This window comes from Bison bison, unplaced genomic scaffold (assembly GCF_000754665.1).
Source record: "Bison bison bison isolate TAMUID 2011002044 unplaced genomic scaffold, Bison_UMD1.0 scf7180017864270, whole genome shotgun sequence".
Taxonomy (NCBI): domain Eukaryota; kingdom Metazoa; phylum Chordata; class Mammalia; order Artiodactyla; family Bovidae; genus Bison; species Bison bison.
Window position 1 is genome coordinate 1,229,101 of NW_011494842.1, and position 15,024 is coordinate 1,244,124.

General features: G+C 42.5%; 1 protein-coding gene across 1 annotated transcript in view; it reads right to left on the minus strand.

Annotated features, from left to right (window-relative positions):
• Window positions 1-15,024, minus strand: part of ZNF451 (zinc finger protein 451) — an 89,192-nt gene that overhangs the window by 73,675 nt on the left and 493 nt on the right. Inside the window, exons 2-3 of the mRNA XM_010848704.1 lie at window positions 14,862-14,945; window positions 7,064-7,144 (exon numbers count right to left, since the gene is read on the minus strand). Coding sequence (XP_010847006.1) covers window positions 7,064-7,144; window positions 14,862-14,945 — 165 coding nt within the window. The remainder of the gene's footprint in view (window positions 1-7,063; window positions 7,145-14,861; window positions 14,946-15,024) is intronic.

The window sequence follows — 15,024 nt, forward strand, 5'->3', positions numbered from 1 at the left end:
GCCTCATGCCATTAAAAAAAAAAGTTTTCAGTTATTGCAGTCTTTAAACTATTTCTGCAAAGATCTAATCCTTAATTTCTAACCTTCACCAGAATCCCAGTCAATTAAGTGTATCCTCAAGAATACTGAATGTGGCGTTTAACTTTGTTCATCCATGTCATTTAACTCTGTATCCAAGTTTATAGCTAGAAGAGATTCTGGACTGTGCTGATTCCAACCTCCTGTTTACAGTACCTGAGAGGTTATCCTGGATGGAGCAGGCCTTTAAGGACATTATCAATCAGGACACTTAGGCATCATTCAGTAAATTATTAGTATAATGGTAATGTAACATAATGTAATATACTAAATAGTACCCAAGTAGCCTGAGTTTATGCTCTCCTCAAAATGTTATTTTGAGGGCTAGGTAAATAAATGTAATAATACATAAAGAAGCTGTCACACAGTAAATAATAATAATAAGTTTAAATGCAATTACACTGATAAGCTGTCACACAGTCTGAAAAAAAAAGATAAAGTGTCAACAAATATACTTTAATTTCCAAATATCTTTGTTTCTTATTACCAAGCAACACACCCACTTACAAATGAGCTGTGTTACTATGGCTATGAACAAGGTTAGACATAAGACAAATGCTTCAATCAGAAACCTAGAACCTAGAGACAGAAAACAAAGCTGCCTCAATGCCCAGAAAACTGAGCCAATCACTAGTAACTAAAATAGCTACTGCTAAGTTATTTAAATAAAGGCGGGGGGACATACTCTACAAGTCCTTCTGAAATGCATCAACAGTGCTGTAATGAAAATAAAGTAACATTCAGAAGGAGAGTACCCTTAGATAGTGCAATTGTACAGATGAGGCATAAACTACAAGATAAAAAAAGCACTATACAGAATTCACATAAATATCACCAGCGACACGCAAGACATTAAAATGTTGTTTTAAACAATAGTGTAAAATTCAAAAAGGCACTTCATATAACAATGAATGGAAACAGTATTTCTGTGTACACACAGTAAACACGAGAAATCTTAGTTTCCACATACATTTTATATCTAGTCAAACAATGACATTTTAAAGAAGGATCATTAGATGCATCCCTTTCAGGAACACCACATCACTCAACCTGTGATGACCATGAGGCCTCCTAGAAAACCCAGCGACGTTCAAACATCAGAGGCTGGCCTGATAGAGGATCTTGGCTTTGCACACGGCAGACGTGACCTGAAAACCTGTTATCTGACTAATTATGAGTTCCAAATACTACTGCGGCTGTTTCCCTAGACCAAGTCCCCATTTTTAGTTTTATAACATCATCTTCATTCAAGTATGCCAGAGAAAGACTTTAAAATAGCAATAATAAAAAAGCAGGTCAATCGCTTCTTCTGCAGTCAATCACATCACCTCCAACTAAACCTGCTCCCACTCTACTGCATTCTGCTCCATCCCCACGAGATGGCCGCGTGCTTCAGAAGTCAGCTACCTGACCACTAACTGGATGATTTCTCAATACTTTTGCATTTTTAGGGAAGACCTATGGAGGTCCTTGGGCATATCAATCAGACAGTGGGAAAGAAATGCTACTTATCTTGTTGCTATGGAGCAACAAACATAACGCAGAAGGAAGACAAAAGAAATGCTGCTCTATGAGCAGTGAGGAAAGGAGGAATACACCCAAGTGAACACAGCTAACTCTACTCCAAGGTACACTGAAACTGGTTACAATGGTAAAGTCTACATTGCGTCCTTTTTTAAACACCATTAAAAGTAAAAAGTTTCAAAGGAAGAGCAGGTTAGGTGAAAATGCCAGAGCAGTCTCAGAGTCAGGTCTTCAAGCACCATTAATTCCAGTTCAAATTTTGGAAAATAAGAGTTCTCAAAAATCACCAAATTTGTGACCCAGCACCTAATTCAGGGAAGGGATGGAGAGAAATGGAGAAGCGGGAGCAGTGTGAAGAAGCCTCAGCTAACTGGGAACACCTCGGGCAGCCATCGTGGAGTGTCAAGGTCTTTCTCTCTAGTTCCCACGGCTATGCTTTCACAGAAGAAACTAGAAGGTCACGGCAAGGGCACGTGAGGCCGCTGAGCTAGTGGGCCAAATATTGTGAACTATTATCATCTTCGTGTGATTTCTTAGGCTTTTGGTTCTTTCAGCCAGTTATCAGTGCTCTTCTAGGGTTCAGTTTGAAGGACAGCTTCTTTGAGCATGGGCCTCAAACAGCGTTAGTAAAACTTGGTGAAAAGTACAGAAAAATTAAAGGTAAATGTTAACTCTAAATATGCCCTGACCAAATTTGCCAAGAGGAAACTATCAAGACTGCAACTTAAGCTTCATCTACCAATACGACAATCAGAATCAATTATAAATTATCCCTGAAATTATCTGACAAAGTAGCTTCCAAGTAGGGATATATGCATCTTTGACTGCTACAGCACACACAAGGAAAGGAAGAAAAAGCAGACAAAAAGTGTGCTGAAGGTGGTTATGACGAGGAGAGAGGATGGCCTTCCAACAAGCCATTAAAAAGTGGAACACCAGGAAAACATCAGGCACCACTGTGCAGGCAAGAAACAGAAACCACATAAATGCGAAAATGGTGTCGGAGTCCACTAACAGTGGACCCAAAATACTACGGCAAGCAGAAAAAAATGCAGATGCTTAACAAACCAAGAAATTACAAAATTATCAGTCTATTGATAAAATTTTTTTCTATTTGGCCAAGCAAATAATACTGGATGATGTATTCGGACCCCTCCAATTTGGCATCTTCTCCATCTCTGAAGTCACGCTGTGAAGAAGACAAGGGTCTAAGGGCTGGGACACCACACAGCCACTGCCTCAGGATAAAAACACTATAGGATGTTTAGCTGAGGTATCTGCTGTCAGTTCCAGTCTGATGGAGAAACAGTACCTCGAAGAGCTGGGAACAAAAATGTAAGTTGTCTCTCATGGTAGAGTGTGACTAGGTTAAGGGACGAAAAAACCAAGAACACATCACTGAAGTCTTGACTTCAGACTTTCAAGAAATCGTTAATGGAATCTAGAAAGGGAAGTGTGTGAAATGTACTTTTTACTACATCCACAGTTACACTCTGAATCTGAAGGATTTCTCAGTAAAATCTAGACTGATAGCATCCATTTATTACAGAGGACCAGACTATCAGGCATGTTTGGAATTCTTGCTCTTTCAAGAGTTCAGATTTTGCATGCCGAGACGGTGTAAAATCCTTGATTTCCAGGGCACTAATATGCAATCTCTCTCTTTTTTTGTTTTTAGAGCTTGATGAATCATCAAGCTTAAAGTTTAGAAAGCAGTCAAGGTCATCTTGGTGAAATGTCCAGATTATCCTGCAAGAACAGCATGATCAGGTCTCACAGCTTGTTGATGCTTGACAGACTTGGGAGTGACAACTGCAGATAATTAATTCTGTGTAGCTCTGGGTGGTGAAGACAGTTACTGTGAAAGTTTCCACAGAGATATCACAGTAAAGTCTTCTTCCAGCTGGTGTTCACAGCCGATCTAGAATATCCAGCCACACCACTGGCAGGGACTGGATTTGGCAAATTTTGATTTGAATTCCAGTTCTTGACATATAGCTTCAAGGCTGACTCTGAAGTCTTACAGAGACTGACAGTAGTATGGACACTTGGTGAGCTGATCACCCTGATACAGAGAGATTAAAACACATTTGTCGTTTTGTGGACAAAAAGATGTTTTGTGACGATCTGACAAATGGAAGCCTAAACAAGGAAGCACTGATGACCTAAAAATGAATGATCTGCCTCTGGTGTTAGAGATAATAGGTTATTTCCAGATCCAAAACCTGCTCGCCATCAGTTTATCAGTGAGAGTTTTCTGAGGGGGAAGAAATCTTTATATTTTTCCTTAATCATAAAAGGATTTGGATTCCTGAGGACCCACCTCTAGACTTATTTTGGACTAGAAATAATGCGTAACCTTTGTTCGATCCAACTCAAAGTCTCTACTGCTCACTTGGCCAAGAAAGCACGAGTCTCTGTATTATCTACTTCATTCCCAAAGTCTAGAACTCAATGTCAGCTGTGATCATCCCAGACACGTATTCAGTGTCCTGTGGGGGAGGGGGCATTGTGCATGGCTGCACTGCAGACCGTGAATGGGTCACTAATTCTTGTACCCATGGCGTTCCGGAGAGTCTGCCCTTTTTCTGTGTCTATAGGGGTGGTTGCGAGGTCTGTACCAGTCCCCTCGGGAGTACCCGCGACTGTGGTAATGTGCTTTCTGGTCGTGACTGTAGAAGCATCGATGCTGGTTATAGTATTTACTGTGGTCTTTATAGTCGTTTTCTTTCACACTGTTTTCTTCTGCAACAACAGCATTCACATCTTGTCCAAAGAGGCAAGTACCATCAAAGGGCAAGTGTGAGATCTTCTCCTGGGTCTTCTTCGTGAGGGATGTGAGCCGAAGCCACGCCTGCCTTCTGTAGTCTATTGCCATCGCCATAACTCTGACCACAGAGTCCATTATGTCCCTGGTAGTACACAGCTGCCAGAGGCCTGCATCCATGCCATCAGATATGATACATCTTGCCTTTCCACGATCAAACTCGGGGTCATGGACCAGGTCCTCCATGTCTTCCCAGAGTTTACGCTGATACTGCGTCATGTAGGCCATGTAGCTGGCAGCTCGGGCTGCGATGGAAGCAGCATGGTAGAACCTGCAGCCCATGACCTCCATCTCCTTTGAGGTGGAATCCAGGGGTGACGTGGTGCCTCCTCTCCTGCTGTGCTCTAGCCCTTCGACAATGGGGCCCCCTGCTGGGGGATTTGGCTGGAAAGGAGAGGTGTCCTTAGCCACAGGATACACCCTGTGTCCCATGAAAGAAGAGGGATGGCAATCGGCAGGGTCTTTGAAAACCTCCGCGGTGGCAATTCTCAGAAGAGGATGCAAGGGAGGGACCAAGCGCTTCTTGGAGGTCACACAGTCAGGCTTCCCCTCACACGGTTCTGCTTCTGACTGTAAGGTGACTCTCTTGATAACACCTCTCTGTTCCATTCTTTTCAACAGCCCTGTGAAGCTGGACTGACTCGGGTCAGCTGGCTGCCCTTTGTCGTCGGCCGAGGGGGACTTGCACTCAGCCTCTTCTTCGACTGCGGATATCTGTTCTTCTCTGGAGGTGGAGATGTCCCAAGGAACCGAGGAGGCCTCACCTGTGCGGGAATGATGAAATCGGAAGCAGCTCCTGGACTGCAGGTCACGTATCACTCGGGACATCTCAGCCACCTGTGTCTGGAGATACAGGAGGGCATCCCGCCCGTGCTGGGAAGCTGGAGACTCTACGGGCAAACCCTCCTTGACCTCTGAGGAGGCCATAGACTCTTGGGGCACCAGGAGTGGAGATGGAGGCAGACTCTGGTAATTCTGTGATGGCTCAAGTGTCTCTGTCTCAGAGATCTTAATATCTGAATTACTGTGATCATTTCTCTGGGTCTCCAATGGGTTCTCAACGGAAGAAGGGTGAGAAACCATCCTTTGAGGACTGCTGGCACAGCGCCCAGAGGAGGAGCTGCTGTCTCCACTGGGAGGAGGAGCCCTGCAGCCAGAGCACATTTCTGGGCGACGACTCTCTGAGGATGGCGCCTTAGACTCAGGCATTCTCTGGGTTATCCACGTGAACAAGAGAACCAAGGAAGAAAGAAAATATGCTTTTAATATGTTAACTTTCAAGTGCAGAGATGCATGTCCAGTAAGTAGAACTCAACTTTTTAAATTATTATAATTAACAATGAAACATACAATCCACTTCAGGTCAGCAAGGGGATCACAGAAGTCAAATCCACAAGTTTCATTACCCCAAAAGCCCAATACCAACTACTGGCGTTAACCTGGCACTCTATGAAAAAAGAACAAAAACAAGCCCAGTTCAAGGGGCGCCATCCTAGCCTGCTGCTTATTTCCATGTTAGAATAAGAGGTAACAAGACTGCTGATGAAAATAGTTTTTTTTAAAATCCCATTGAACATGTGTAAGACAATAAGCAGAAGTTAATAATGGCAGAGAGAACATGGAAAAGTTCCACTGAAGAGAAAAAAAAAATATTTCTAAAAGTCCCCCATTGCAGAGACACTTTCAGGTCCCTTTAAAAATTCTCATTCACTGACCATAAATAACAAAATTTTCCAGGTGGGCAGTTCTCCTCTACAGTTTGTAGTTTTCAGGAGCTTTGTAACCTTATTGCATCCTCACAACAACCCTGTGAGGTAGGTTATTATTCTTATGTGATAAAGAAACCGAAGTTGAAAGGCTACTGATCCAAATTCACAAAATAATAAGGAGCTAAGCGGGAACTAAAACCTAGGTATTTTGATTGTAAGTCCCAGTCCCAATCCCTTGTATATCATAGGCCACCCTGAACACACAGCCAGGAGTCCTCTAATCCATCAAGAAAACAGTCCAGTAATAGAAATTCGGGCTAAGACAAAAAAAAAGCAAGACAAGACTGATAAAACGGCTCAGTTACTTTGGTTCTCAGAGTAAGGGAAGGATTTGTTTAAGGGTCAAACACACAACCAAAAAACCACAGTTCAGAGAGAACCCCAAATATGAGGGGGAGAGGCGGTTAGAGGGACGATGCCTAAATGACCCAGCAGCCTTCCCCACAATCCATTTCTAAAGGAACTTCTCACAGCCTTTCTTCCAAACAGAATAAATTTTCTGTGGCCACGTGGTTCTGGAAGAAAAGGATCCAGTTCTATAGGGCATCTGAGGAAAGACAGGAAAGGAAAAGGGTGCCAAAAATATTGCAGTTTTATTCCATTTCCCTTTCATCAGATACCACCTTCAAGGCTTAGGACACTCCTGTGTCATGTAATACTTTCACATCCTCGCTCAAAGTAGAGGAACAAAGCTAGAAGCAGAACTTCCAGGCTAAGGACTCCCTGCACTACCTCTCAGGGCTATTCCAACAGAAATGGGCCGTTTCCTAGAGCACAACAGCGCCTAAACATTGACTTGATGACTTCCTTTAGAGGACATCTCTGAACTATGAAAAGCGAAGAAACCCAAGTTAAATGTACTCACCTCACGTTGAGAGGTGCTGGGCTCATCATCATCACTGCTGACCAGGTCAATGTATTCCAGAACAGGCCTCAACGGTCCTTCCTAGAAAAGAACGAACAAACTAACAAATCATGCAAAGCTACTCAAGCTAAATTAGCATTTAAGGCAATCCTTTTTGTTGATGTTGGGACTGACTGGTGAGAACTCTTCTGAAGAGGAAACCTTATGGGTGGTACAAAATAATCAGAACAAATGCAGAGGGAAATGCTCAGAGTCCATGACTAATAAATGATAAAACCTGAAAGAGCCCAAGCCACGAAGGGTATTGGGACTATGCCGACTCCTTGGGGAGAGAATTAGTAACATGGGAACGGTGCTGCAAGGACACAGACACTCTAAGCCAATGCTTTTCAGACGAGATGGGGATCTCTGACTAGAAGCTGGGCTGTATCTCAGCCTCCTGCAGTCGTGCATCAAACCTGGCTCTCCTTCATCTTTTCTTTCCATCCACTCTGACTCTACCATAGACCAAGTCTTGAACATGAAACTTAAAAGCCTAGATCTTATTCTGTAGGCAAAAGGCAATCAATAAATACTAAGATAGGAATAACATCAATCACACAGAGAAGTATGGCAGCAAGAAAAGCAGGAGCAGGATAATTTATCAGTCCACACATAACAATGCAACACTAAATAGCAGAGATGGCAAAAATAACGGAAGGGCTTTTTTTTTCAGACTGTAAAGAATCTGCCCACAATGCAAGAGATCCAGGTTCAATCCCTGGGTCGGGAAGAACCCTTGGAGAAGGAAATGGCAACCCACTCCAGTATTCTTGTCTAGAGAACTACATGGACAGAGGAGCCTGGCAGGCTACAGTCCACGGGCTCGCAAAGAGTTGGACATGACTGAGTGATTACACTTTCACTTTCATGGTGCATATACAAAAGGATACAAAGGTGAGATGGAAACAAACACCAAAAAATAATCAACTATAAAAAACAGAAGTCAAACAATAACAAGAAGTCAGAGCTATCTCTAAGATTTCAAGCTTGAATGACTACACAACAGTCACATAAGAGGTATACATCTGGAATATGGAGATGGAAGGCTGGCATTCTTCTGGCCATAATGGGTTGATGTACAACTGGCAGACAGAGGCAACTGGCAGACAGCTGGAAATGCAGGCCTGTAGTCTGGGTACAGGAACATTACTGCAAATGCAGACTGGAAAGCTGCTCCCCTAGAAAATTATTAACTCTAGAACTAAACTGGAACTATGATATTACCAAGGAGGGCAAAGAGGACAAAGAAGAAATTCGAGGAGGTTCTTGAGGAAATGATGGAATTTTAAGATTTAAGAAGAGCTAAGTAATCAGAGATCTATGAGAATCAGGAATGCACAAATCCAAAGAACCTAAAGATAGAGAAAACCTCAATGAAAAGGTATCAATGCAAATGTGGCCAAAAATACTGAGCACCAAAAAAAAAAAGCCACAGAATTTAGCAACAAGGAGATTTTAAAATGTCTTTGAGAGAGCAACTTTCAAGAAAGTAATGAGCATACAAGTCAGACTACAACATTAAGCAGAAAATGAGGAGTAAAGGCCAAGAGTGATTATTCTTTCAAAAAGTCTATGTTGAAAAAAGAGAAAGGAGCACAGGGGAGATTAGGGCTGGGGAAAGATTTCTCAGGTTGGGAAAGATGGCTGTTGGGAAGCCAAAGTGATATGTTCAGTTGAAAAACTAACAGAAAAAGACCTGGGGTCAGGAGACAGAGGATAACATCTAGGTAAAGATCCTCTCTCTGAGACATGGCATCCAGTCCTACAGACAGCTTGCTTCTCTGCCAGCTTCCATCCCTCCCCAAGCAGGAAAATGCTTTCCCTGCAGGTGGGGTGAAAGTGAAAGTGAAAAGTTGCTCAGTTGTATCCAGTCTTTGCAACCCCAAGCACTATCCAGTCCATGGAATTCTCCAGGCCAGAACACTGGAGTGGGTAGCCTTTCCCTTCTCCAGGGGATCTTCCCAACCCAGAGATCGAATCCAGGTCTCCCATATTGCAGGCAGATTCCTTACCAACTGAGCCACAAGGGAAGCCCACAGAGGGGTGATTCAGCCGCTAAGATAAAACCAGACAGCAAAACTGGGCAAGGGTCACATGATAAAGTAATCAGGATTTCTGCCTAAACTGTAAAAATGGACATTTAAAAAAAGAGGGTAAGAAGAATATTCTCCTCTGTGGGATCACAGAGGTGGATCACCTACTTTAAGACCCAAACCTGCCACTCGTCATAAGACTGTCAAAGTCAAACAGTCAAGTCAAGAAGGTAGTGGAGGAGAAAAACTATAATAGCTTGCTCTCCTCAAGAAATGTACCTTAGGAACTTTATTACATGCCTACTGAGACAGCACACCAAGAAAGTCCCTGAGCTACCAGAAACCAGGAACACACAGAGGCTGGGGCAGAGCTTCCACGAAGGGAAAGCAGGTAGAGAAAAAAGGGAGATGACAGGCTAACAGGGCACAGAGCACAACGGGACAGGCAGAAAACACCACCATCAGGACAATGGTCACAAATGATGAAAAAGTAGCTGCAGAAACAGAAGGAAAGGCAGGAATAAGGAGAGATCAGAGCAGCAGAAATGCCCCACTGGGGTCAGCCACAACACTGACACAAGCCCACTCCGGAACTACTCAACGACAACGACTTAGGATTCCCAGCAGAATAAAACAATCAGGATTGAGGCCCATAAATGAGAAAAAGCAGGGGTCATTTATTCATTTACTCAAAGCGTGTTACAGAGTTATAAGTGACAGACAGGTAGAAGAAGACAGCATGTGTTTCAGACCCCAAAAGGAAGAGGCTGAGCAGAAGAAACAGAAGATAACTATCCCAAAGGAAAATACTACTTACCAACACTCTACACTACAGCTAATTTTTACAGTGGATATGGACAAGCTTCCATCATAATGAACCTAAGGAATCAAAACCCTTTGGCCCTCCATTTATTTCACTCTAGTCGGGAACATCTGTCACTGAGCCCCATTCAGGCAATGGTGCTAAACTTTCCATGTACACTGTTCCATTCAATCCCCCACTCCTTGGCTTTTATGCCATGTAACAAAGGAGAAAACTAAGTGAGGCCCCCTGGTTCTGTAATCACAACGCTGGCTGTGTGGCCACACCAACTCTGAGCCAGTCCAAAGTATACACACTACTTTTAAATCAAAACTTATGTCCTAAGCTTATAAGATAAGCTACTGTCTCCTTTAATATGAGCAAAAAGACTATCTGCTCTTGTTCCCAACTCTGAATAACTCATAAAACTGACCAAAAGATAAGTTATTAATTCTCCCCAAACAGTAATGTTTATAATACAAATATTAAGAAAAGGTAATTTATTATGTTTACACTGGCTGCTTATATCAAAAAGTATAAACGCATGTGGTTCTCTGATCACAAGGTATTTTTTTTTCTTAAATTTGTTCCATCTATCAACTCTTTCCCTCCATATCAGTAACAAAGTCAAAGAATTCTATTCCAAGGCCAAACAATTTAGGGGCAGGAGCACAGGCAGAAGCAAAACAGCTTCTGTTCTGAGGAACATGGTTTAATATTCTAAGGTTTAAAAAATATTTTTAAAGAAATAAAAAGCTTTCATCTTTAATTTGTTTTCTATGTCGTTAATTTTGTACCTCTATGAGATGATGTTGCTGGTTAGTCGCTAAGTCCTATCCAACTCTTTTGCAACCCCCTGACTGTAGCCCACCAGACTCCTCTGCCCATAGGATTTCCCAGGCAAGAATACTGGAGTGGGCTGCCATTTCCTTCTCCAAAAGAGCTTTCATCTTGTTATTAGAAAACTGATTCTCATACAAAGCCAACACCAATTACCTACTAACTGAAAAGTGACATCAATATACTAAAATACAGTCTACAGAAAAGGCAGATAGTCTACTTCAGTCTAAAACAAACAACATGAATTTGAGCACAGATGCAAAAATCTAATCTGAAACCCTAAATAATTGATATATTTTCCCACACAAAGAAAAGTTCCAGACATAATGAACGTCTACAGTCCTGCCTGATTCAAACATTTCAAATGATTCCCAAATGCCTACTTTAATTCAAATTTAGTCCACAATTCAAAATCTATACTATCTGTCCCAACTGCTCCTCTTCCATTTAAAAAACAAAAACAAAAAACGTATCCTCCAGAACTAAGCATAATTGTTTTCTCATTTTGATGACTTGTTTCTTCTCAAACTACCCTTTTAAACACATATAAACACAAAATGCTCCCTGTGCAAAAGTAACAAACCGAAAATCGTGTCTTTTTTTATAGCACATGTACTTTTTTTTTTTTTTGCACCATGTACTTTTTATAAAAGAACTCTCTCCTACAACTATTTACAAAGTCCTCCTCCCTATCTCATCTCTCACACTGAAACACTGACACTTATGAGCAGGATTTATTTACAGCTAATCTCTGCAGCTCTAAAGTACTTTATTCAGGACTTAACATATTATGAGCTCAAACATTTATTGAGCTAGTTACAACCCCAAGACACTCAGCCAAAAACCACCCTATTTGTCCAAAACCCCTTGAAATAATTTATGAAAATATACCTGGATTTTCTTCCCTATTTCCACATGTTCAATGATTCCACACTACACCAATCATCTTGACTGAAGCCTAAACCTCACGTGCTGTTACCAACATTATAACAGGCTGCCTCAGCAGTTCTGATACCTTCTTATCTAAAGTATATCTCTTATCTGTGAAAGATCATGTCATTAGCCCTAAGTTAACACGGTTCTCTGGGAGTAAATTAACTAACATATCCGCAGTTTCAAAGGATGCAGAGAATAAAGATGATGGCTGAAAAAGGGAAAGGAAATATCACTAACTTAGAAAATTAGAGCAAAAAACCTAAATGAAAAGTGTGTATGGTAACATCTGGGCTTCCCTCATAGCTCAGTTGGTAAAGAATCTGCCTGCAATGCAGGAGACTGGGGTTTGATCCCTGGGTCGGGAAGACCCCCTGGAGAAGGAAATGGCAACCCACTCCAGTAGTCCTGTCTAGAGAATCCCACAGACAGAAGAGCCTGGCAGGCTACAGTCAGCGGGGTAGCAAGAGTCCAAGAGTCGGACACAACTTAGCGACTAAACCACCACCTTATGATAACATTCTGTCTCCTGAGTTAAGCGCTGTTTACACAGGTGTGCTGGCTCTGAAAAAAAATCAGAGGGTAAAGTTACGAACTGTGCAATTCTCTGTATGTGTATTTCAATAAAATTTAAATGAAAGGGCTCATTTTTGCATCTCCACATCTACAGCCTTCCTTTCCTTCAGCATGCTAAGTTTAGTTTTGAACTCTGCATTTTCCAAACCACACAAAGACTACCGTACCACTAGGTGGACACACACGGATTAAAGATGGGAGAGTTAGACAAAGAATGAACTAATAAATCTAACCCAGAGTAAATCAAGAAGAAACATCACAGTGTGCTTTTTGTATCTGAAAATCTTAAGCACAGAACTAGTCATTATCTTTATTGAACAAGCAATACCCAGAGCTGTCAAATACAGACTGGGTTACAGAGTGAAGTAAAAGATTCTGTTTCTAATGTGTTTTTATTGTCACTGAAGTTTTATCACCAAAAAGGCAGAAGGAATGTTTGTAATAGGTTTCTTCTGGTACTGTAATTGCATTAATACATGTAAGTCACTTATCCATTTGGAACTAGCAAACCTTTGAACTTATATTTGGAAAGAGAGATGAATACAAAATGGATCAAGTTGAACACAATTACATTGGTTGTGTATTTTCTATTCTGGATACAAAGATAAAACAGATCCTCTACATTTAAAGTAATACTTAAAAGAATATTCAACTTCAGAGTAACAGAAGCTTATATTAGGTACTAACAAGCTACAATACAATTCTCCATTCCACAAAGTACATATATATATATATATATATTTAAATCTTATTTTTGTTGAGTCCATCTGTGACTCTCAAAGTAAGCCCTATAGTTCATGAAGAAGTGTGTCCCTCTTTAATTTCCACAAAATGCCAAAGTAAATATTCTCCATTCATAAATTTTGCCATATTCAGGGAGAACCTGAAACATTTATCCTAAAGAGCCAAACAAACTTCAGAGTTCAATTTCTTCTACCACCATCCCCCAAAACTTAAAAAATTTAAAATGAAAAGGACAGCATACCACATAGAGGGGCAAAGGCAAAAAAAGCCAAGAAAAGATCTTGTGAAAGATTCCTAAACAAACTCATTGAAACACAGCACAACAGATCATCACAATGGTCTAATGTTGGGGTACATAGAGGACACTGTTTAATAACCAATCTTTGAAAACTAAAACTGCCCAAGAACCAAAATACACAAATACACATCCGACAGGGAATTAAAGAAAGACTGCGTGTATGCATGCTTAGTCCCTTCAGACATGTCCGACTCTGCAGCCCTATGGACCATGGCCTGCCAGGCTCCTCTGTCCATGGGATTCTCCAGGCAAGAACACTAGAGTGGGTTGCCATTTCCTTCTCCAAAAGAAAGATTATACACCTTCAATAACAAAACTTCAACTAAGTGCAGAATTCAAAAAGAATCCTTTACAGTACAATTCTCCAGCTAACGAGGATACTAAAATACTACTTTAAGCAGAATCTTTATAAAACTTTAACAGTCTGAGGTGGAAATTATCCCCAAATATATCACAGCACCTCCTTCGGTTATTGCAACCAATGTTTTTCTAACTGTGTTCAGAGCTTCCTATACCCCTGCAACAACATGAGGATTCCTGGGCCCTACCTACAAATCCTGATTCCATAGGTCTGCAGCGGGGAGCAGGATTCTGCACACTTCCACTCCCTCATGCTTGAAAACTCTGTCAGAAGGGGATAAACACAGAAAGATACAGGATGCTCCTGTGATGCAGGCCCCTCACTGTGAACCTGGCCTGCGGGACTGTGATGTAACAGGGTGACCTCAGAGCTCAGTGAGGTCTTCAGGGCACCTGCCCCCACTCTACAGAGACATACAGGCTCTGATGCTGACCTCCTGCAGCCCGCCTCCTTCCCCCTCACTAGCCGCCCCTTCTCCCTAACCTGGGGGCCATCTTGCAGAAGTTACTCTGGTCTCAATTCAAACACAGTCTTAGGAGACCAGAACCCTGTGCACACCAGCAGCTCCATGTACAAAGGAGAGGGGGAGGCATGATCCAGGGTTCAACAGGCCCACAGGCCAGTCTCTGGGATGGCTAAGGGGGCGGCCGAGACCTCTCTCTGGGCAAACGCTCTACTCCTGTGTCCTGCTGCACGGTGTCCACTCTGATACCCACTCCTGTGACCTGGTCCACGGTGTCCACTCTGATACCCACTCCTGTGCCCTGGTCCACGGTGTCCACTGATACCCGCTCCTGTGCCCTGCTCCACGGTGTCCACTCTGATACCCGCTCCTGTGCCCTGCTCCACGGTGTCCATTCTGATACCCGCTCCTGTGTCCTGCTCCATGGTGTCCACTCTGATACCCACTCCTGTGCCTGCTCCACGGTGTCCACTCTGATACCCACTCCTGTGCCCTACTCCACGGTGTCCACTGATACCCACTCCTGTGTCCTGCTCCACACTGTCCAGTCTGATACCTGCTCCTGTGACCTGCTCCAAAGTGTCCAGTCGGTATGAGACGTCCACACGTTTGCTGGACGATGAGTGAACAGGCGAGGGGAAATCACATCGCGGCTTGTCCCGCACAATCTCTGACTCGGAAAACCCCAAATACCGCTGCTACTTACACTCACAAACTGGATGTCATCTTCGTTTTCCTCCACGGTTGACTCGGACGCCTCAGGCCCAGCTGGAGGGATACATTCTATTATCTATAAAATAAGCCAAAACACGGTTATCCAGACAGCCACGGCTCGCAGGAGGCGATTTTTCCAAAGGGAATGAAAAGGC